This window comes from Phoca vitulina, unplaced genomic scaffold (assembly GCF_004348235.1).
Source record: "Phoca vitulina isolate PV1807 unplaced genomic scaffold, GSC_HSeal_1.0 scaffold33, whole genome shotgun sequence".
NCBI lineage: Eukaryota > Metazoa > Chordata > Mammalia > Carnivora > Phocidae > Phoca > Phoca vitulina.
The window spans coordinates 21,681,179-21,701,580 of record NW_022589736.1 but is presented as its reverse complement, the minus strand read 5'-3'; the positions used below and the strand labels follow the sequence as shown (position 1 = coordinate 21,701,580).

General features: G+C 38.7%; 1 protein-coding gene across 3 annotated transcripts in view; it reads left to right on the top strand.

Annotated features, from left to right (window-relative positions):
• NEBL (nebulette) overlaps window positions 1-20,402 on the top strand; it is a 341,920-nt gene that overhangs the window by 249,689 nt on the left and 71,829 nt on the right. The window contains exons 6-7 of one of the 3 annotated variants that reach the window (XM_032425495.1): window positions 8,603-8,704; window positions 9,668-9,769. The exons of the other annotated variants lie outside the window; for them this stretch is intronic. Of the exons in view, the coding sequence (XP_032281386.1) occupies window positions 8,603-8,704; window positions 9,668-9,769 (204 nt within the window). The remainder of the gene's footprint in view (window positions 1-8,602; window positions 8,705-9,667; window positions 9,770-20,402) is intronic. 3 annotated transcript variants of the gene reach the window in all.

Sequence of the window (20,402 nt, the reverse complement as noted above, 5' to 3'; positions counted from 1 at the left end):
ACCACTATCCTGGTGGCCTAGAAGAATAATTTCTTCCTGAAATTTCAGTGGAAGCTCATTTGTCTCCCCATTAGGAGTTCTTTGTTCTCAAGGAGGCATGTAGGAATTGTTCGTTAGGTTCTTAATGGGCTACAATCAGTTCAGATAAAGGTGTCTGCCTTAGTTGGGTCAAGAAACTCCCTTTCTTTGGAAGCTACCTGAAACAACTTTGTCATCTCCCATGGGCTCTGTCCCACCACCTAGCTCCCTTACTGAATGGGGCTTGGCTGACCTTGTGTCCCCAGAGCCTCAGCTGTGCAGTATCTCTTTCCGGGATGGCAACAGTTATCTGGTATTAAATTGCAATAGATTGATGCTTAAGTACAAATGGAGTGAGGTTTTACATTTTCACTCCAATGTGTAAATATATGCCAGTACCAAGACAGTTTCCCAAGATGGTTTAACTTGGATGAGAGATGAGAAAGCTACACGTCTGTAATTACCAGCAAGGCCATTTGAAGGGGATGCTTCGTAAGAACGGTTTGCTTACAGAATGACGGTCATAACCATAATTACTACCACTTAGCTAGCACGGCTGCGCAACAGGAACTCTGCCAAGGCTCCCATTGTTTCCAACTCTCACAAAATCCCTGTACTGAGTCCCCATTCTGTAGATGAAGAAAATGAGACGAAAGAGTCAAACTCCCAAGTCCACCCTTTCTGGATGCCTCTTAAAAGGCATTGGTTATTGGTTGAGATTTTAAATGAAAATTTTAAAATGTGGGACAAAATAGGTTATCATCAGGATTTAGATCAACAGATTCAAGGAGCTGCAGGACCGAAGGGGTCGGCGGTGGCCCGGGAGGGGCTGGAGCGCCTTACACGGACTCTCGGGAGGCTGCTTCCAACTCTATAATTCAATGAAATTCAAATACGGAAGTTCCTTATCATAGAACTGGGGTTATTATTTTAACTCTGCCTTTTCTTTTAAAAGGTCTTTGATTGAGGGATTGAGGGAATAGAGTATAAAGGCCTTTTCTCTTCCATTCAATACTGTGTACTTATGGGAGAAGGATGTATTTACTTACACTCCTCTGCCTACTCGGCTCGACCTTCACATGCAAAGTTTGTACATATAATAGGATTTAGAAAGTGTTTAAGACTATTTACTCAGATTTAAAGTGAGAATGATATTTGTATTCTACCTGTGAAGTAGTTGATATTCCCCTAGAGTCAGGGCACTTAGAAGAATACATTTGTTGTCCCTACAATATGAAATTTAAACCTAGGTCTCGAAAGCCACAGGAAAGCAAGTACCTCTCCTGGTTCATAGGTGAGGCTGGTGTGTCTCCACAAAAGACAAAACTCTGTCTCCCACAAAACTTCAGTCCGTCGAAACCCATTTGCAGAGAATCTACTAATAGAATTACCCTTCCGTAATGTGGGATGTCCCTTTACATGATGCCTCTAAATGACCTGATTTAGCTTACAAGAAAATGTGTTGTCACACGTACATCTGATTTGCCTAGAAATAAGGCATCTTTGCTGACCTTTTTATTTTATGTTTCTACCAAGAGCAAGTCAGCTTTCCAGTATCTGTTAGAGAACCAAGAAACTGGGCCAACTGCGTTTAAACCTTTTAAGTTCTGCCTCCTTTCAGCTCAAACTTTTATTAGAACATTTATCAATGGGCCAAAGGGCATGTTTTTCCTTTCAGAACTGTTCTCTCCCTCATGCCTTTAGAAGCGTGAATAGGCAGAAGAGGATGGGGAGAGGACTTCTGTGAGGGCGGACTGAATTCTCACCTCTGTGTAACTCAGAGTTTCAAGAGGAAGACTAGTCGTTCTAGGGGCACTAGTCTCTTCTGTCCCCCGCAATTCAGTGAGCACGGAATGGGGGGGGGGAGATCATTTATCCGAATATCCTCCACTGAGGCATATAGTAGAAAAGGAATTTAGAGTCAGACCACATGTTGCCTGGAAGATCTTGGACAAGTTACTTAATATCTCCAAATCTCAGTGTTTCCATCTGTAAAGTGGGGCAGTGGTATCCAACTCACTGGGCTCTTGCGAGTATTAAATGAGATGGTGTATATATAAAGGGCTTTGCAGAGGAGCAGCTCCATAAAATATGAGTCCTCTTTGGTCCTCCTCCAATTTTAAAGGGTGATTTGAGAGGTTAGGATGATTTCATAGTCAATTTGACATAATTAACAGAGCTTAGATTGAGAAAAGGGCCAAATTTTGTGAAATTTATATTAAGAAGCATTTAGGTCAGAAGGGCATGTTCAAAATGATCCTGAACCCATATAACTACCTATCTTGTTGATACTATAACCAAGAAATGATTAAAAACAGCCAATCTAAATCCTTTTTTATCTTAAGGGATGTACCCCTGCCAAATTCTTCTAATGTAATTAGAGAAACTGGAGATAATCTATCCGGTTACTTTCCCCTAAAGATGGGCTCAAAATGAAAACCCCAGTAACATTATTAGTTCTCATCGATCTTATCAGAGATGCAAAACCCAATAGTTCTGAAGGAAGTCAAACAAATTTTGACCTGCCATCTTAAGTTTTGTAAGTAATGTGGTCTGTATAGACTTGTGATGAAATTGGAGTGGTAAACTCTTCCAAAACACCATATTGGTAATCAATTCAATGTGCATTGGAAGGAAGTATTCAGCAGGGGAAACAAGAGACTTCATGTTTAAGAATGATATATATATATATTCTTAATGGTAAGAAAAACTTATCAGGAGATAAAATTTCTATTCCATCAGAAAGTGAAAAAGCTTAGAGATAAATCAGTAAAACGATACTAGAGAGGCTGTCATGGTTCTGTGTGGTTCCCCGATGTGACTTATAATAACAGCACTTTGGGAGTTAGTATTAAAATAGATACATTAGTGTTTTGCTCATCTCTGAGACAAGAATAGTTAGTAATACCCATTCTGCCTTCTTTACAAGATTGTGGTGGTGGTAAAATTAACTCATGAATAAGAAAACTTCTATCAACTCTAAAATGCTTTTTATAAACAATGACAACAATAATAATGAGAAAGATGCAGCTCAGTATTTTACTCCATCTTTTAGGAGATGGAAAACTTTTCTGCCTTCTGATGAATGTCAGATCCTAGGTTTACCTGTATATAAAAGGTTTACATTCTCTCATAAAAATAATACTTACAATCTAATCCTTTACTCATTTTTTACATACAGGATGCCCAGACAGAAATAAGCCTGAGATAGAATTTCCAGTCCATGTGCCTATGTGAGATACCTGGGGGCTTCTCTAATGTGAGAGTTTAGGATAAAAGTATTTCTTGGGAATGACTGCACGAGTGCTTCCAGATTATAACTAAATACAGGCCCCACTACGCCCTTCTGTTCTGCCAAACTTAAGATGTGAATCCTTTCTAGTCTCTTCTCACCAAGAATCACGTTAACCTTCATCAGAGTGGCAAAGGGAATGATGGTTCTGGGCCAGTTGGGTTTGATTTCTTTAAGTCTGCTCACCAGCCTTAATTCCCCCACAGGGGTCTGTCTGTGGCTGCCATCCTGGCTGTCCCCTCATCTCTCAATCTTGGCATCTCCAAGGACATAAATCTGAGTCTCTCATTGGCCAAGCCCAACTCAGAACAATACAAGGAAGGGGATTGTGGATAACTAGTTCCAGTCCTGGAAGGGAATGTTGAGGAAGCCCGGTGGGACAGAGACAGTGCAGCACAACAAGGGGGGGATGATGATTCAATGCATTCATGCACGTAAAGTGCTCAGAACAATGCCTGGCATGTTGGACCCTCTGCACAGATGTAAAAAAAGAAAATGCAAAAGATGTTATACACAACTAGTGAATCACTGAACACTACATCAAAAACTAATGATGTACTACTGTATGTTGGCTAACTGAACATAATAAAAAAAAGATCAAGATTATAGGGAACAAGCTGAGATTAAAAGACAATAAAATGATGAAAGTACAAACTGAGGGACAAAGTGAACATGGTGAGACAAGGAAGAAATTCCAAAACAAATTTGATAGAATTAATATCTTTATTGGAGGCAATGAAGAACAGATTTGACACTGCAGAAAAACCTGAAACGGAGACTGTGTTAATCGGGTGTTTCTAGGTTTAGCAACAGAACTCCATCTCAAGTTAGCTAAGTAAAACATGAGAATTTATTGGCTTGCATAATTGGAAATTCAAGCTACCTTTAGGTGTACCTGGATCCAGAGGCTCACAGTGTCACTGGGACTCTTTGTCTCTCCCCATCTCATGGCTTTGCTTTCGGAGAGACTGTCTAGATGGTCTCAAGATGACAGCTGGTGTTTCCAGAATTAAATCATCCCTAGAGCCGCTGATTCCAGAGGGAAGGACAGAAGCTCTTTCTCCCTCCAGCCTCAGATCCATCAGTGACTCTGGCCCTCCCTGGGTTATATGTCTGCCCTCTTATTGATTGTGGCTTCTAAAGGGATGAGATGTATGATTGGACAACCTGTCATGTCACCACCCCTGTCGCCAAGAAGGTAGGCTGCTTTGGACAGCCCCACCAAATCACACGGAGTGAGAGGGAGGGGCAGTTTCCAAATAAAAAACCCCAGGCCGATACAGAAATTACACATGTCCATTACAGAGGCATAACTTAGGAAAATGACCCAGATATGTGGAAAAGGGCCAGGAAAGAAATTTAGTGGAAAAAAAAAGGAGGAAGAGATCAAGCATGTATGGTAATAATTTCAGGTGTTCCTGAGGAAGAAACCACAATCAGTCTTTACAGATAAGATTGTATATTGTTTTATGTTATTAAAAAGAAAAGGCAGTTTATCTTGGATACAAGATCAAGGTATAAGGAAATGATCATCATCTGATAATTACTTTTTTGCCTCATGTGGGACCTCGAGAAGGAAATGATGAAACTTCATTGAAAGGCATAATACAAGGTTTAAAGAAGTGGGGAAATTCACCTTCTTCTCTTGGGAACAGACTGAAATAGTTTTGAGAAATTTTTCCCTAAGTCGTTTTGTAGGTTGAGTTGCATGCAATGCCCACTGAAGTTCCATTTGTTTCCTTTGTGGAACTGACTAGAATTATTCTAATGTTCATTAATGAGAATAAATAGGTAAAAATTAAGAAAAATTTTGAAAAAGAAGAGCAGTAGACAGAACTTGGTGTAAGGGATGTATATCCTTATAGTCATACATTCAAGACATGCGTGAGTGAGGCAGTGAATGTTAAGTCCTTAATATGCTACCTGGTCCATAGTAAATGGTCGAAAGTGGAGATTATTATTGGTGTTATTATTTCTCCTCTTCCCCCTTCTCCTTCTTTTCTCTCTTCTCCTTTGTCCTCCCTCCTCCCATCTCCCTCTTCCTGCTTTTTCCTTCCATGCTCTGAGGATGCAGTAGGGAGCAAAACATTAAATAAAATGAGGTAAGGGGCGCCTGGATGGCTCAGTCATTAAGCATCTGCCTTTGGCTCAGGTCATGGTCCCAGGGTCCTGGGATCAAGCCCCACATTGGGCTCATTGCTCAGCGGGAAGCCTGCTTCTCCCTCTCCCACTCCCCCTGCTTGTGTTCCCTCTCTCGCTGTGTCTCTCTCTGTCAAATAAATAAATAAAATCTTTAAAAATAAATAAATAAATAAATAAATAAATAAATAAATAAAACGAGGTAAAATCAATCATTGACCCTCAAGCTTGCACCCATCCTGGGCTGATGATTTTCAGGAGTCTCTTCTTCTCCTCTTATTCAACAGTATTATACAGAACACCATCTTGTCATGAGAAGACAACCTGAAGAATGGAGGCCAGTCCCTTGTTCCAGTACAGTTAGCACTTAGGGTTTGAATTTATTCAGGAAATAGAAAAAAGAAAAAAAAAACAAAACCCTGCCACACCTCTCTTCTACCATATACTGTTTTTATTCTTCCTGGGTTCTGACAGACTGCAGAATGGAGCAAAGACATAGTGCAGACATTTGAGAAATGTCAGGCGAGCTCCCCTCAGACCTGGGTTAGGAGGAGGAAGATGAGCAGCACTCTTAGGCAACCATGTTGCTGCACCAACAAGTTCGGACATCCTTGCAGACCGTGAAGACCAGGAGCCTACCGCCCTACGCCTCTCCATGTAAAGCCCCGTTCCTGTGGGATGTCCCCACGCAGTGGTATTCTGGAAGATCTGACTAGTGACCGGGCTCCCGTGCTGTTCTCCTGTGTGGCTCTGTGGTGTCCGCTTGTTTGAATTTGCAGCTCTTGTCAATCTTAATATTTGTTTTGAGTCACATATGCCGGCCTCTAATTTGCAATTTACATGGATGATGGGGCCCTATTCAGAGTCCTGCTCCTTCCGCCTTTGTGCCCCTCACCTCTCTTCACGCAGTCATTAGGCTGAGCAGCATATAATTACGTAACCCATACAAAGCTTAGATTTCTGGAAGGTTGCAGCTCTTTTCAAAAAGTAAGGGTTTCCATTTTTATCCTCATTCTTTTCTAAACAAAAAGACATTACCCCCCTGTGGTTTCCGTATGAATGCAGTAACTTAGAAACAGTTAGTCTTGTAGGTGGGTAGTAATTTTGGTTTGTTTTCACCTGAGAGTCGGTTTTTGTTTACACAGCTTGTGTTTAACCGAGTGCAGGCGGAGGTTGATTGGCCATCATTGGTGCATGAGCGTGTTGTTATTTGAAGCCAATGAAATTGGCTTAATTTTAAACCCCTAAAGATTTAAAAAATTCACCCAACAATATAACTCAGTTTTCAGCCTATTTTCATGTTTCTTTTGCTACCTGTGTGCACAAAACTTACCTGAATTACTTGTGACAGTAAAGCCTATGAAAACAGAAATACTGAAGAAAACAGATGTTCTTGCTGAAATTATGTTAATTCTATTGAAGTTGTGTTCACTTGTTAGATTCATGATTATAAACATTGTTTTAAAAACAGTCTTGGGGGCGCCTGGGTGGCTCAGTCGTTAAGCGTCTGCCTTCAGCTCAGGTCATGATCCCAGGGTCCTGGGATCGAGTCCCACATCGGGCTCCCTGCTCTGGCGGGGAGCCTGCTTCTCCCTCTCCCACTACCCCTGCTGGTGTTCCTGCTCTCGCTGTCTCTCTCTCTGTCAAATAAATAAAATCTTTAAAAAAAAAAAAAAAAAAAAAAAAAAACAGTCTTGGTGGTGAGGCGAATGCAAGCCCTTAAAAGAGTAAATAGAAATGTATATAAATATTTCACTGAAATAAAATAATATAATGCGTAGGGAGCCTTTCACTTCCTATACCTGATATTATTTTTGAAAGAAATGAGAAAGTACAAATGTTTTTTTAACTCTGCAAGATTGAAAGGAAAATAACAAGATACATTGATATTATCTAGAACGCTGGCTCATATTGATTAACAGGAGAATTCATTAAAATGCAGATTCTTCAGAAATTCTATTATGTAGGGTTGGGGATGGACCTCAGGAATCTAATTTTTGAGTAAGTACCTTAGATGATGCTATTGTGGAAAGTCTCCAGGCAACAATAGAAATACTTGTTTTGTACAAATATAATTAATTGTGCATTTTGTATTGATGTTGTTTTACATTTCTATGTTTTACCTTTCTATGCCTCAAAAAAATGAAGGTCTTAAAAATGACCATTGCTGCCCCCTTTGCGTTAGAACTTTAATAGAACTAATGTAATGGACAAGTTGACCAGCCCCTGGTGATATTGCCAAATAGAATTACATCTGGAAAATAGATAAATACTCCTTCAGCTCATGACTGACCTCAGGAAGCAGAGAAATGGACAGACTGGTGAGGTGTTGACTGTGGGATGTTATACCAGTTCTCATCTGGTCTTGCCTCCTGTTTGTCAGTGGAGTTAATCTAAATAACCACCATTGTCTAAAGTACATTTGGTAAAATTTACATGCATTTTTCTCTTTAAATGTCTATTTTCCACACTTTGGTTTGATTGTATCTCATGTACATTCAGAGAATGGATGTTCCTTAATGTCATTGCTTTTATTTTTGGAGGCTCAAGTCACTGCATTGATATTTGCTAGGTAATAAAAATATCAGTACACATGACTAGACTTGCCAGACATGGGCATTTTAAGAGTCCAGTCAGAAAAAGAAGAGAGAGCTGGAGAGGAGCAGCTTCACACACCCTCACCCCAGGAAGTGATTTTTCTACACTCATGTACTGGGCTTACCCTGCATCCACTGGGGGTTGAGACTGTGTGATGGGCAAGTTAAAGCCCTTGTTGAGGATATTCTGTGTGTGAATATGTACATACACTCTTACACGTAATGACATGCTTTTAAGGTGATAATTCCACAAGAATTCCGTAAGATTCTGTAAGATTGATTTTGTGCCCAAGTCTTGGGCTCACATTTTTTAGGTTGTATGAATCCAGTTCATATGCAGTAATGCTAGTGAGACTTAGGTATGGGAGAGAAAATAATGTATCTATTCAAATAAATGTTGTACATAAAAAAATTAAAAAAACAATTTATGGTCGGTGGGTTCTCTAAGATGATTATGGCAAGGATAAATGATGTATAGACATTAAGATTGGTAGCTCTATAAAATTACTAATTTCTTCTTTTTCTTTCTTTCAATCAAAACTGTCTCTTTGATCAGATTTCTTATAGAAAAGATGTGCAGGACACCCACATGTACAGTGCGGATCTCAACAGACCAGACATCAAGATGGCAACACAGATCTCCAAGATCATAAGCAATGTAATCTCTCTTTGTTATCTTGAGCAGAAATGATTTCTTATTTTTTCAGGAGACAACACATGACTTTGGTGGTTGAATGGTTAATTTAATTAGTGAAATTAATCAATCTGAATTAATGACATCTCAAGTTTTTTATCTGAAATATCCATTTGACTGTGTAAGTTATTCAGGTATATGCAGAAACTGCCCAAATTCACCTTGACTATGGCTAATGCTGTCATACTTTAAGAGAAGTAAGTGCTCTTCGGGCGTTAAGGTAACGTTTGGATGCCTCAGCCTGAAAGTCAACTTTGTTAGTCATCTGGTCTCTCACCTTTCCCTGTCCCAAAGAACTTCACTTGGCCTTGTTTCTATTGTGCTACTGTTAATTGTGCAGATTCTTTTTTTGCCACCATTTACCCTTGTACATTTTCTACACATTTTGGCTCTTTTCTTATCATATCTTCTCCAAGATATCCTTACTGGTTAATACCATTTTACTTAAACATAACTTGCACCCTGGTTAAAATGATGGCTTCACACAGACCAAATGTTTGAATAACAGAGACTATACTCACTTAAAAATTAATAACTATTTACAAGATTTAACTTGATGCTAACCAAACGGAGTTAAATCAGTTCCTAAGATGAAAGGAGCCATACAAGCTATCTGTCTGCAGAAGGCAGGATCTCAATTCCAGTAATTTTTCCTAATTTTTTTTCAGTGTTTATACATAAGCACAATGATGATGACAGGATACATAGACTCAAATTTAATAATTAATTTACTACAAAAAAAGTTGAATTTGATTAACCACACTAAGTCAATTTCTGTTCTACCAGTCAGCATTTTTGTGTTCGGTGTATTGTAAGGAATGTTTTTTTATGGATAGAGGGTCTATTATATTTTATTTCAGCTAATATTAATATAATTCTTCATTGGAAAGTAGAAATATTTAACATTCTCTTATTTATTCATTTTAGGCAGAATACAAGAAAGGGCAAGGAGAAATGAATAAAGAGCCTGCTGTAATCGGAAGACCAGATTTCGAACATGCTGTGGAAGCTTCTAAACTTTCTAGTCAAGTAAGACTCTAGTGATGATTCCACAATGATTTTATTCAGAGATTTTGTTTCTAGTGGCACAGGAAACTATTTCATTTTAGATAATATCTTTAATTGCAAGAATATGCAAAGATAATGTTTCTGAAACCATTTCAGATAGGATTGCAATAATTACAAATTTCAGTAAGAGATAAAATGAGTCCAATTTTAAGCGCAAAACAAAGTTTTCTTTTCTCCCGGCTCAAAGTCTAACCTTTTTCAATGAGGTTAGCCATGTTGTCACATTTCCTAGGATTTCTAGAATTCTGCAATCGTGGTATCAATTAAATTAGATTAGGTCAATAATTAGATTGCTGTCTATCTATACACACATACACACAGTTTTTAACTAGGTAATAAAATATCGATTTTCATATGCTCTAATTTAATCACAAAATAAGAAAGAGGTGATGCAAATGAAGAAAACTTTGAAATCTTATGGAAGCACATTAAACAAGATCTGAAAAAGTATAAAGACATGTCATGTTTTTGGCTGAATGTCTCGGTAGATAAAAATTGAGACTCTCCCCAAATTAATATACAAATGTCATGCAATTTCAATTACAAGCCAATAGATTTTTTCAAGTATATGGATAAATGATCTTAGAGTTTGAATGGAAAGGAAATGCCTGAGAAGAGCCTTTAGAAGTATGAAAATGAAGACCAGTGAAGGAGAACTTAAGTTATGGGTTACCATAACATAATATAAAACCACTGAAATTAAATCAATATGGGATTAGTACAGTAAGAGATAAAATAATCAGTAGGATAGAATAGGAAATCCTGAAATAGGTTCCAATATGTATAAAAATTTAATATATGATGAAAGTGTTGGTTCAAGTCAGTGGGAAAAAAGTTATATTAGTTCATAAATGGTGCTGACATAACTCTCCATCCATCAGAGTAAAAATAAAATTGGACCTGAATCTTAACCTATATACAAAATGAATTCCAGATGGATTAGAGATGTGAATATAAACAATAAAATAATTTTAAAATCTTAAAAGAAAACCCAGGAGAATATATATATCACATAGGGATGACAGAGTTGGTCTTAAAAGGACCGGAGATCCAGAAGCTATAAAAGGATAGTTAAGCATACCTGACCATAGAATTAAAACTCTTTCAAATGAAAATGATAATATTTGCCAAGTTAAAAATAATAGCATCAAAAGCAACTTTTATATAGTTATGGTGTTTTCACCTTTGAAAATATGCATTCCTCAAGTTGCAAAAGTTGGATGACATTTCAAAATGGAGAGGTGTAAATGAAGAAAACTATAAAATCAGACTGAAGAACATGAAATGACACCTGAACCAATGAGAAAACCAACTATGCTCTAGCTCAGGAGTCTCAGTACTCAGTATCATAGAAATGTTCATTCTTCCAAAATTAATTTTAAAAATTTCACACAAGGGGCACCTGGCTGGCTCAGTCAGTAGACCATGCAGCTCTTGATCTAGCGGTCGTGAATTTGAGCCCCATGTTGGGGGTAGAGTTTATTTTAAAAAAATAAATAAAATTTGAAAATTTTTTCTAAAAAAAAAATCCCATGCAATTCCAGCTAGAATCCAAACAGACTTTTTAAGCATTTTGAATCAAATGAAATATTTGAATAAATTAAGTAAATTAGATTGTCTATGGAGAAGGAAGTGTCTGAGGAAAGCTTTTTAAAATGTAGAAAGAAGAGCAGTGGTCTTCAAATATTTGGAAAAGCATTTGTAATGCAAATGATGAGAACATTTTTATATCTAGAGTATAAAAAATTCTTTAATATTGAAAAGAAAAAGACTAAAGCCCTATAGAAAAATGAGTAGAGGAGATGAATGAACAGTTATAGAAGAGCAACATAATAACAAAAATAGTCAATAAACATTTTAAATGATGCTCAAATTTACTAGTAGAAAGAGAAATGCCAGTAAAGCATTTATCTGTCATGTCCTGTGAGTGTGGAGAAGGACATCAGTGAGGGGTGTATAGTTGGAAGGGTTTGGTGTAACAGGTAGATTTGAGCTAAGATGGACTGAAAGGTCTGCTCAGGGGAAGACCCCAAATAAAGGTTGGGAATGTGCAGGACAGAGAAAAGGGGTCTGACAGACAGGAGAGACTCCCAGCAAGGAGAGGGGAATCATAAATACACATGGAAATCTGGGAGGAGTTGAGATGCTGTGATGATGGTAAATGGGTCAGTGTTGTATTCATTTGGACTGCGGGCCATATTTATGGAGCAGAATAGGAATAATATGTTCTATACAAGAAAAGGTACAGAAGAAAAAGTGATTTCAAATGTAATAATCGGGAGCGTTGTAGAGTTGAATTGAGAAAAGGAGTCACCACTACTACTTCTCACCATTTTAACAATAGTCTCTCAAGTACCCTCCACTCAAGTACCCTCCTTCAGGTAGGAAATGAATTGTCACAGAAAATTTTGAGCAGAGAAGCATTGTGAAGAAGATACTATTTAAGGAAGGTTAGCATGGCAGCACCGTGCAGGAGATAAGGCTGCATGAGAGGAGAGCGTCCCGGAGGCCAGCTGGGATGCTACCATCTTGGTCCACACATGGGGTGCTCAGAACTTGGGACAACTTGCTGGTCGTGGGGTGAAAATGAGCAAAGAGGGTAAAAGAGAGACACCTGAATGTCAGTGTGCCTCATATTCACTGTTTTATGATGTAGAAGGCACTCTCATTTACAGAACAACTTTATGACTCAGGAGGCTGTGGATGCGCTAAGAGCCTGGGGACACATTCTCGTCCAGGGCCCGAGATGGGCAGGGCCTGAAGAGGCAGAGCATAGTAGCGCACATTCAGCAACTCTTCTTCGGCCTTTTCTGTGGACAAAGACTTCCCATCGACTGTATAGGAGAAGCAGCAGATTCTAGAAAAACAGTATGGTTTGGTTGAGAGGTTAGGAAAATGGGCTCCGGAGCAGGACTGCCTGAGCTAAACTCCAGGTTCTGCCTCTTGCTGGTTCAGTGACCCTGGACACAGCTTCCTCATCTGTAAAATGGGAATGACTACAATACCTACTTCTTAGGCTTGTTGTCAGGGTTAAAATGCTGCCTGGCTAATAGAAACGCTATGTAACTTCACAAGAATAATTTAACTGCCGATATTCAGAATAGCTTTTCACTCTGCACTTTTACAGGAATTTACGCACAGATTGAAGCAGGAATAGCCACACTGGCCGTTAGATTCCAGTTGGAAATCATTCCTTCATGATCTTATTTGAGAGTTCTTAGCAGAAAAGTTTGGTATTTGAGCTTTAATTTTGATATTTCAAATTCAGTCACCAGAAATCCTACCATTTGCTCCTATCTCGGTTTTTAGGCAGGTTTTTAAAAAAATCCAAATCCTTTAGCAACTGAACAATCAGATACCTAAGCAGGTTGCAATTTGCAAGTTACATTGTATCTATTATCTTTATTTTCTCCATGACATTCTTGCTGCTCTCATAGTGTAAAAGCTCATCAGAAGAAAGGAAAAGTGGGTAGGTGAATATATAGGACTTCTGGAATGAACTTGATATGTTCCATTTGTATTTTCAGGTGTATGAACTAGAGACAAGGGCAGAAAGTTTGCTTTATTATTTTCATCGGCAACTCTGAAGATCACCTAAATATTCTCTTGCTCCTAACCTAATGTCAGATTGTGAATACAGGAGCACTCAAAGGCAAAGAAATATCAAGAAGGAAAGTGATTTAGGAATGGCAAGAAGCAGGGGACCTGGGGGCAGGGGCGGGAAGGAGAGAGCAGATGGTACCAGGATCACTGTGTCAGGGAAGGGGGGGAGTGAGGAGATGGTGCTCAAGGTTTGTGGCGGTAAGAGCTGCCTGATGAAGAGCCGAGAATGAGAAAGCAAGGGGCAGAATTCTCCCAATTTACCAGTAAATTATGCTTTGTGGGATTGAACCCAGAAAAGGTAGTGGAAACACAAAACCCTTCCTGCTAACTTGTACAATAGCTTTGCCCCCCTAGTTGTAAAGTTTCCTTGTTTAAACCTAGAAGGCACATAAAATTATGGTCAAGTAGTTAAGAGAAAAATCAGTAAAAAAATTAAAGTGAAATCTTGTCTGCCAAGATAATGAGATTGGTGTATTTATAAGTATCTTAAATGTTAGTGGAGTAACTGTTGAAGCCATCGTCTTAAAAAATTCTTCTAAGAGCGGTTAATTTTTAATATATTCATATATCATCTTAATTTATTACTAGAAATTTATCTATGTGATGAATGGAATTCTTTTAGTTTTATAACATCAAGGAAACTTTTGTATTTATAATAACTAGTGTTTGTTCTAAAATTGCATGTGACATATTGATAAGAATGGGTTTGAAACATAAAAAGTACATTTTAGATTGCCATTAAAATTTAATTATAAATATTGTCCTCAAATTGAATGGGGATGTTAATTGGTTTGGAGAATCTCCCATTTCCCTTCCTGGCAAGCACTCTCCCAGCCAATCTCTTTACACCCAAGTATTGGCTTCAAGGTCATGTACTTGAGTTGCCAATTTAAATTGTATTTCTCTCTCTCCTTTATTCTCAGTTCTTTTTCCTTATTGTTCTTAACACAATTTGTACTAGTCATATATTTATATATATGTGTGTATGTTTTTTTAAAAGATTTTCTTTATTCATTTGAGAGAGAGAGAGCACTAATGGGGGAAAGAGGCAATGGGAGAGGGAGAAGCAGACTCCCCGCTGAGCAGGGAGCCTTATGCGGGGCTTGATCCCAGGACCCCGGGATCATGACCTGAGCCGAAGGCAGACGCTTAACTGACTGAACTACCCAGGTGCCCCTATATGTGTATGTTTTAAATATCTCCTTTATTACCACACAGCAGGCTTCATGGGGACAGGGTTGACATGTGTTTAATTCATCATTATAGAATGGCATGGACTGGACTTCAATAAATATATATAGACCAATTAAACAAATTTCTCTAGATCATTCACAGTTGGTGCAAAATCAGTAAGATGTTATTTTGTTATGGAAATAAGGACAGGGATATGATTTTGTGTAAAATTCAGACTTGGAAATACTATTAATTTTATGGCAAGTTCTACATAAAAATCTGGTTATACTCTCTTTGACAGCTTTTAGTTCAATTTCATCCAAAATTGGAGGTATAGATATGTGGCATTGTATAGGTACGTGTTGTTTACTTTTCATTTTTGCCGATAATTAAGGTATACTTATCAGAGTTTCCATTTTCTTCCTAACAGTTGTTTCTCTGGCTGTGATGAAAAGCTTTCCTTTGGGGTCTGCTTTTTTCTGCCTTTTTCTGACTCTGAATCTGATCCATAGGTGGTGCTGCGGAGCCCAGCGCCCCTTGTGGCGAAGCTTCGGACTACAGGGTTTAGAAGTCAGGCTTCAGATCTTTGAAACACTGCCTTGTCCAGAAGCAGTTATGAGGAATGAATTTAAGTGATACTATTGTAGTTTAACTGTCCCACTGTTTTCTCCAAGTGTGGGCCTCTGAAAGTCTTGCTAAATCTGTTAAAATTCCTTATAAACTTTTAGGATTCTGATCCTCTACACCTTTCCTATATTACAAAAAAAAAAGTTGGTAAACATCAGGACCATTAGATTTGATGATATTTATAATGTAAATAAAATCAATCCTGAGTGTAAGTAACTTTTCATTTATTTCCAAAGTGATTGACTTAGGCATAAGGGGTAATATTTACCTTAAAATCATAGCAAAATCACCCAACCCAATGCCTATTTCTCCCTTTCTCAGATGGTCTTGAGAAACCAATTGGTCAAGGGAAAGCATTGCCTCTAGAGATGTGAGTGTGGGTGAAGAGATAGACACTCAGCTGTGTGAAGCGTGGGTTGAAAATAGGATGTTGGGTGTGTATGTGTAGTGAGTGAGTGAACCAGTCAGAAGGTGAGCAAGGGACCCATTGAAACCATTTAGCTATTCTCTCACTTCATTTAAGCACAAACCTTACAGCAAGAGGTAAGAAACTGTTGGGTGTCAGTGTTTTACTCTGTGGTTAATTAATGAGGGAAACCCTTGCATTTTTGTTCCTTAGGCATTTTTGAATCAGATCACACAGAGCACTCAAGCTTAGAGAGAGATAAATTTCACAGCACTTTGCTTCTTACTACGTTTATTACAAGGATAAGAGTGACAGATATATTTTAAATAACTAATTTCATACTACAGAAATAACCTGGGAAGGCTAGACAGAATTTTAAAATTCAAGTTTTAGGGGGTATAGCCCAGTGCATAATAGTGGTAAAATCTTCAAAAATAAAGTTCTCCAGGGGCGCCTGGGTGGCTCAGTCGTTAAGCGTCTGCCTTCGGCTCAGGTCATGATCCCAGGGTCCTGGGATCGAGCCCCACATAGGGCTCCCTGCTCAGCGGGAAGCTTCTCCCTCTCCCACTCCCCCTGCTTGTGTTCCCTCTCTCGCTGTGTCTCTCTCTGTCAAATAAATAAATAAAATCTTAAAAAAAAATAAAGTTCTCCAGAAAGGAGTCGTGTGCTGGTTAGACGAATAAGTCTGAGGGAGATAATTTTGTATTGAGATAGTGTGTAATACATTTCTATATTTGAATCATGAATTAAGGGTGTGAATGGAAAAAAAGGGTGTGAATGGATTTCAAACCTCCATGCAGACATAACCATGATTTTGCATGAAGTATAATCACAAATTTTGGGATCATTTGCATTACTCTGTGCTTAATTAGTGATGTCACGAGAGTACTTTATTATAATTTGTTATATTTTTAAAATATCAGACTTCTATTAAATACTTTCAGGAAAATATTGCATTGGAATGGCATTTAGTTCTGAATAGCTTATTTTATGTACCCAGTTATTCCTAAGAAGTGTAATTTATGCCCCCAGGCCACCCTCATTAGGACCTAAGCTGACCAGTGCTCACGACATGTGAGGCATACCAAATTCCCATGCATATTTTGAAAGAATGTGAATTTGGGATTTTTATTATTCTCCCCAAAACATCAATTCTGTGATCTCTGGTATTCAGTAATGCCTACTTGATCATTTCTGATTATATCACCTAAACGTGAGTTTGTTATCCTCAGGAACAAGTAAAACCAGTGCCCAGCATAGAGGTTAATACAGAGAATCCCTCAGGAAATACCAACTGAATAGATAGAATGCTAACAATTTTTGAAAGTAGAATCATGTACTTAGATGATCCTTCAAAACTGGTATTTTCCCATTTTATTTATTTTTAATTTTTTAAAAAGATTTTATTTATTTATTTGACAGAGAGAGAGCACAAGCAGGGGGAATGGCAGGCAGAGGGAGAGGGAGAAGCAGACCCCCCGCTGAGCAGGGATCCCGATGTGGGGCTCATCCCAGGACCCTGAGATCATGACCTGAGCCGAAGGCAGTCGCTTAACCAATTGAGCCACCCAGGCGCCCTATTTTCCCATTTTAAAAAGAATGATCTTGGGCGCCTGGGTGGCTCAGTTGTTAAGCATCTGCCTTCAGCTCAGGTCATGATCCCAGGGTCCTGGAATTGAGCCCCACATCGGGCTCCCTGCTCAGCGGGAAGCCTGCTTCTCCCTCTCCCACTCCCCCTGCTTGTGTTCCCTCTCTCACTGTGTCTCTCTCTGTCAAATAAATAAAATCTTTAAAAAAAAAATAAAAAGAATGATCTTGAGGTATTGAGGTGGATATTAAAACTTAAAAACGATTACTCTAAGTAAAAATATGCTGAAGGAATGAAAAAAAATAAAGTTCTCATCAAAATCTATCACAAGGCTATATCAAAATTTGAAGACACCATGGAAGTTACCTGGTCCTGCTTTTCAGTGAAAAAATTCCTCCTCAATATTATCCATCCGTGGATAGAAACAGTTACTGAAGCAGATATTACACACTGTGCTTGGGGTTAGATTTTCAAGGGTGAACGGGACGGATCCAGCCCCCGCTTCACTGAGCTTACAGCTTAATGGGGAAGACCCGCGGCACAGACAGTTTTGCAGATAATTAAAGCAAGGGCGTGATCTGTGTGACTGGGCAAATGTGGGGTGTTTCAAAGCTATATCAGCAGGACATATTCTACTTTGGGAGGTCAGAGAAGGCTTTCAAGAAAACGTTTCTCATGTTCAGTGGAATAATTTCTACATATCCTACAGGTAGTAACCAAAATGTAACTTCTTTTCATTATAATCGGCAGAAATCTCGTTGGCTAAAACTTTTGCCCGTCAATACTAACTTTACCTTCTGCAGTAGAACAAATGCCATTTTTACATTTTTTCAAGTATTTGAACACAGTTACCAGCTGATTCCTCAGCACTCTTGAGCCCAGTAACTGACACAGAGTGTGCATTACATAAATATTTCTGGAATGAATGAATGAATGAATGAGTGAGTGAATAAAAGTCCAGCAGGAACTGTAAAGTGCAATACAGATTCAATATAATATTTTAAAGTCTATTGTTTTCCATTTCCTTTTACATTCTTTTTCTTTTTAATGGGATAGAATTCCAATCAATTTAACAGTGACTGTGTGTGTGCATGCGCATGCGTGTGTGCATATATGTGTGTGTGTGGACTTGGAGAATTAGAGAGGTATTATAGTTCCAACACCTGTCTCAGGGTGTGACTCATTCTATGAGTCATGAGAGTTTTTGCCTATCATGTTCATAATTAATTTATATTTCTTTAATAAACATAGAGTAAGTGCCAAATCTATTCAGAGCATTATGCCAAGCACTGGGATAAAAAATGAATAAAGATCTATTCCTTGCTCACTGTCAGACGGGAGAGCAGACATGCACAGATAACTGAAATCTGTCCCAAATTAGAAAATAGTCCAATCTAGTCTTTCCAGGGAAAACTCATCTTTAATAACAGGGTAGTATTATATAAATTTATCTTTTAAAACATCAGGTGAAAAAAAATGCAGGGTTCTGCTTGCATTGAACTATTTAAATCTAATCAAAATCCAGCTATGCAATGCTGGCTTGCATCAAGTTTTCCTTTGGTTATTCATATTCTACCACCTCAGACACCATGAACATCTAGTTATCTATTAGCTAAGTGGCAAAAACAGGTTATATCATCTGTCGCACAGAGAACCCCTCCTACCCTCTGCATGCCAGCACAGTTACACGAGGGGCAGAGGGCACACGGAGCGGGTGAAGCTTGAAAATTAACCCGACACATTCTCACCTGCTAGGAAACCCAGCATTTGTTCTTCCTGAGTGAAGGTATGTTTCTGAAAAGCCATCATCCATCCACAATGCGATGACTCATTTTTCCTCTACTCATTACATTGAGCCTGTGTTGAGTTCCTACCATGAGGTAGGAGTTCCTTCCTTCCTGAGGTTGGGAGTGTGAGCAAGATACACTGTCAAGTCTGGAGTCAGAAATCCTTCCAATAGCAAATCTACTCAAATCACAGACATGCGTAAAATGACTTCATACTGGCCTTTGGATGACAACCAAGATCCGTGACAGCTACAGGGCTCTATAGGGCCTGGTCATTCCAGCTCTCCAGTCCCTCCTGTAATCTCCATCCTCCGCTACCCTTGTGTTCTTAAATTCCTTGACCATGCTGTGCGTGCCTCTCTCTGCCCTTCCACGTGCTGTTCCCTCGGGCACACTCCATCAGGACGCCCCCTACTCATGCCTCTCCCCCCTTCCACTCACTAAGCACACTCTCTTCAAGCCGTAATGTACATACCCTCAGTTCCCCAGACTTGAAGAGGATCCACCGCAAAACACCGTCCATGGCCTCCCATTGCTCTCTGTTGTTGCAGTCAGCTCACCATTCTGGAGTTTGTGCTTAATCATCACCAGTCATGCCTGGATGTGATCAAATTTATTTCTTACTGAATGTCTCCAGGGCCTCGCTCACAGATGGGGACTTAGTGGGCACAGGTGTATAAACACACATATGCATATATATATATATAGTAATACATGTGTAGTGGAAGCCTTTTATCCTATTCAGACCTGTACTCAGTCAGTTAAATGAAGAAGGTAGTTGAAGGAGGAAGTATAAAGATCATACACGTACCTTAACATTTTAGTTTAACACAAAACGCATATATGTACATTTATTCACCAAACTTTTGATGTAGTAAAAAGTCTTTTTCTTTGCAAACGAAGCTGTGGTTTGGAGTTTTGTGTTGTTTTTCTTGCAAACTATAATCACAATGCATTGGTCTATGATTTGCCTTTTGAAAGACATTTTGCTCAGACATACTGCCAGTCTCTCTGAGTTCCAGAAACTTCTACATTATTTACATCCCACTCCTGACTTTTCTGGTTGTCTTGACTACCCTTAATTTGATAGCAGTTTTTTTTTAGGGAATTGCTCTCATTAAGTCTTTCATGGAAATAACGTAGTTTCATAGGGATAACTTTCTTTTTACGGTAAATTTGTCAGTGTTTGCAGTATTAAATTAAATTATGTGATTATGATAAATACAGCTAGCATAAACGGGGTTAGGGACAAACTCAGTTGACTTTTGGCAAGTTTATATTCCTAGCTAATGGGAGTAGAAGTGCTGGGCATACCTTTAAACCACTTTTAAGTGAGTGTGATCCAGTCAGATTTGCTGTTGGAAAGATTACTGACTCCAGTCTTGACAGAGTAGATCTTGGTCACACTCC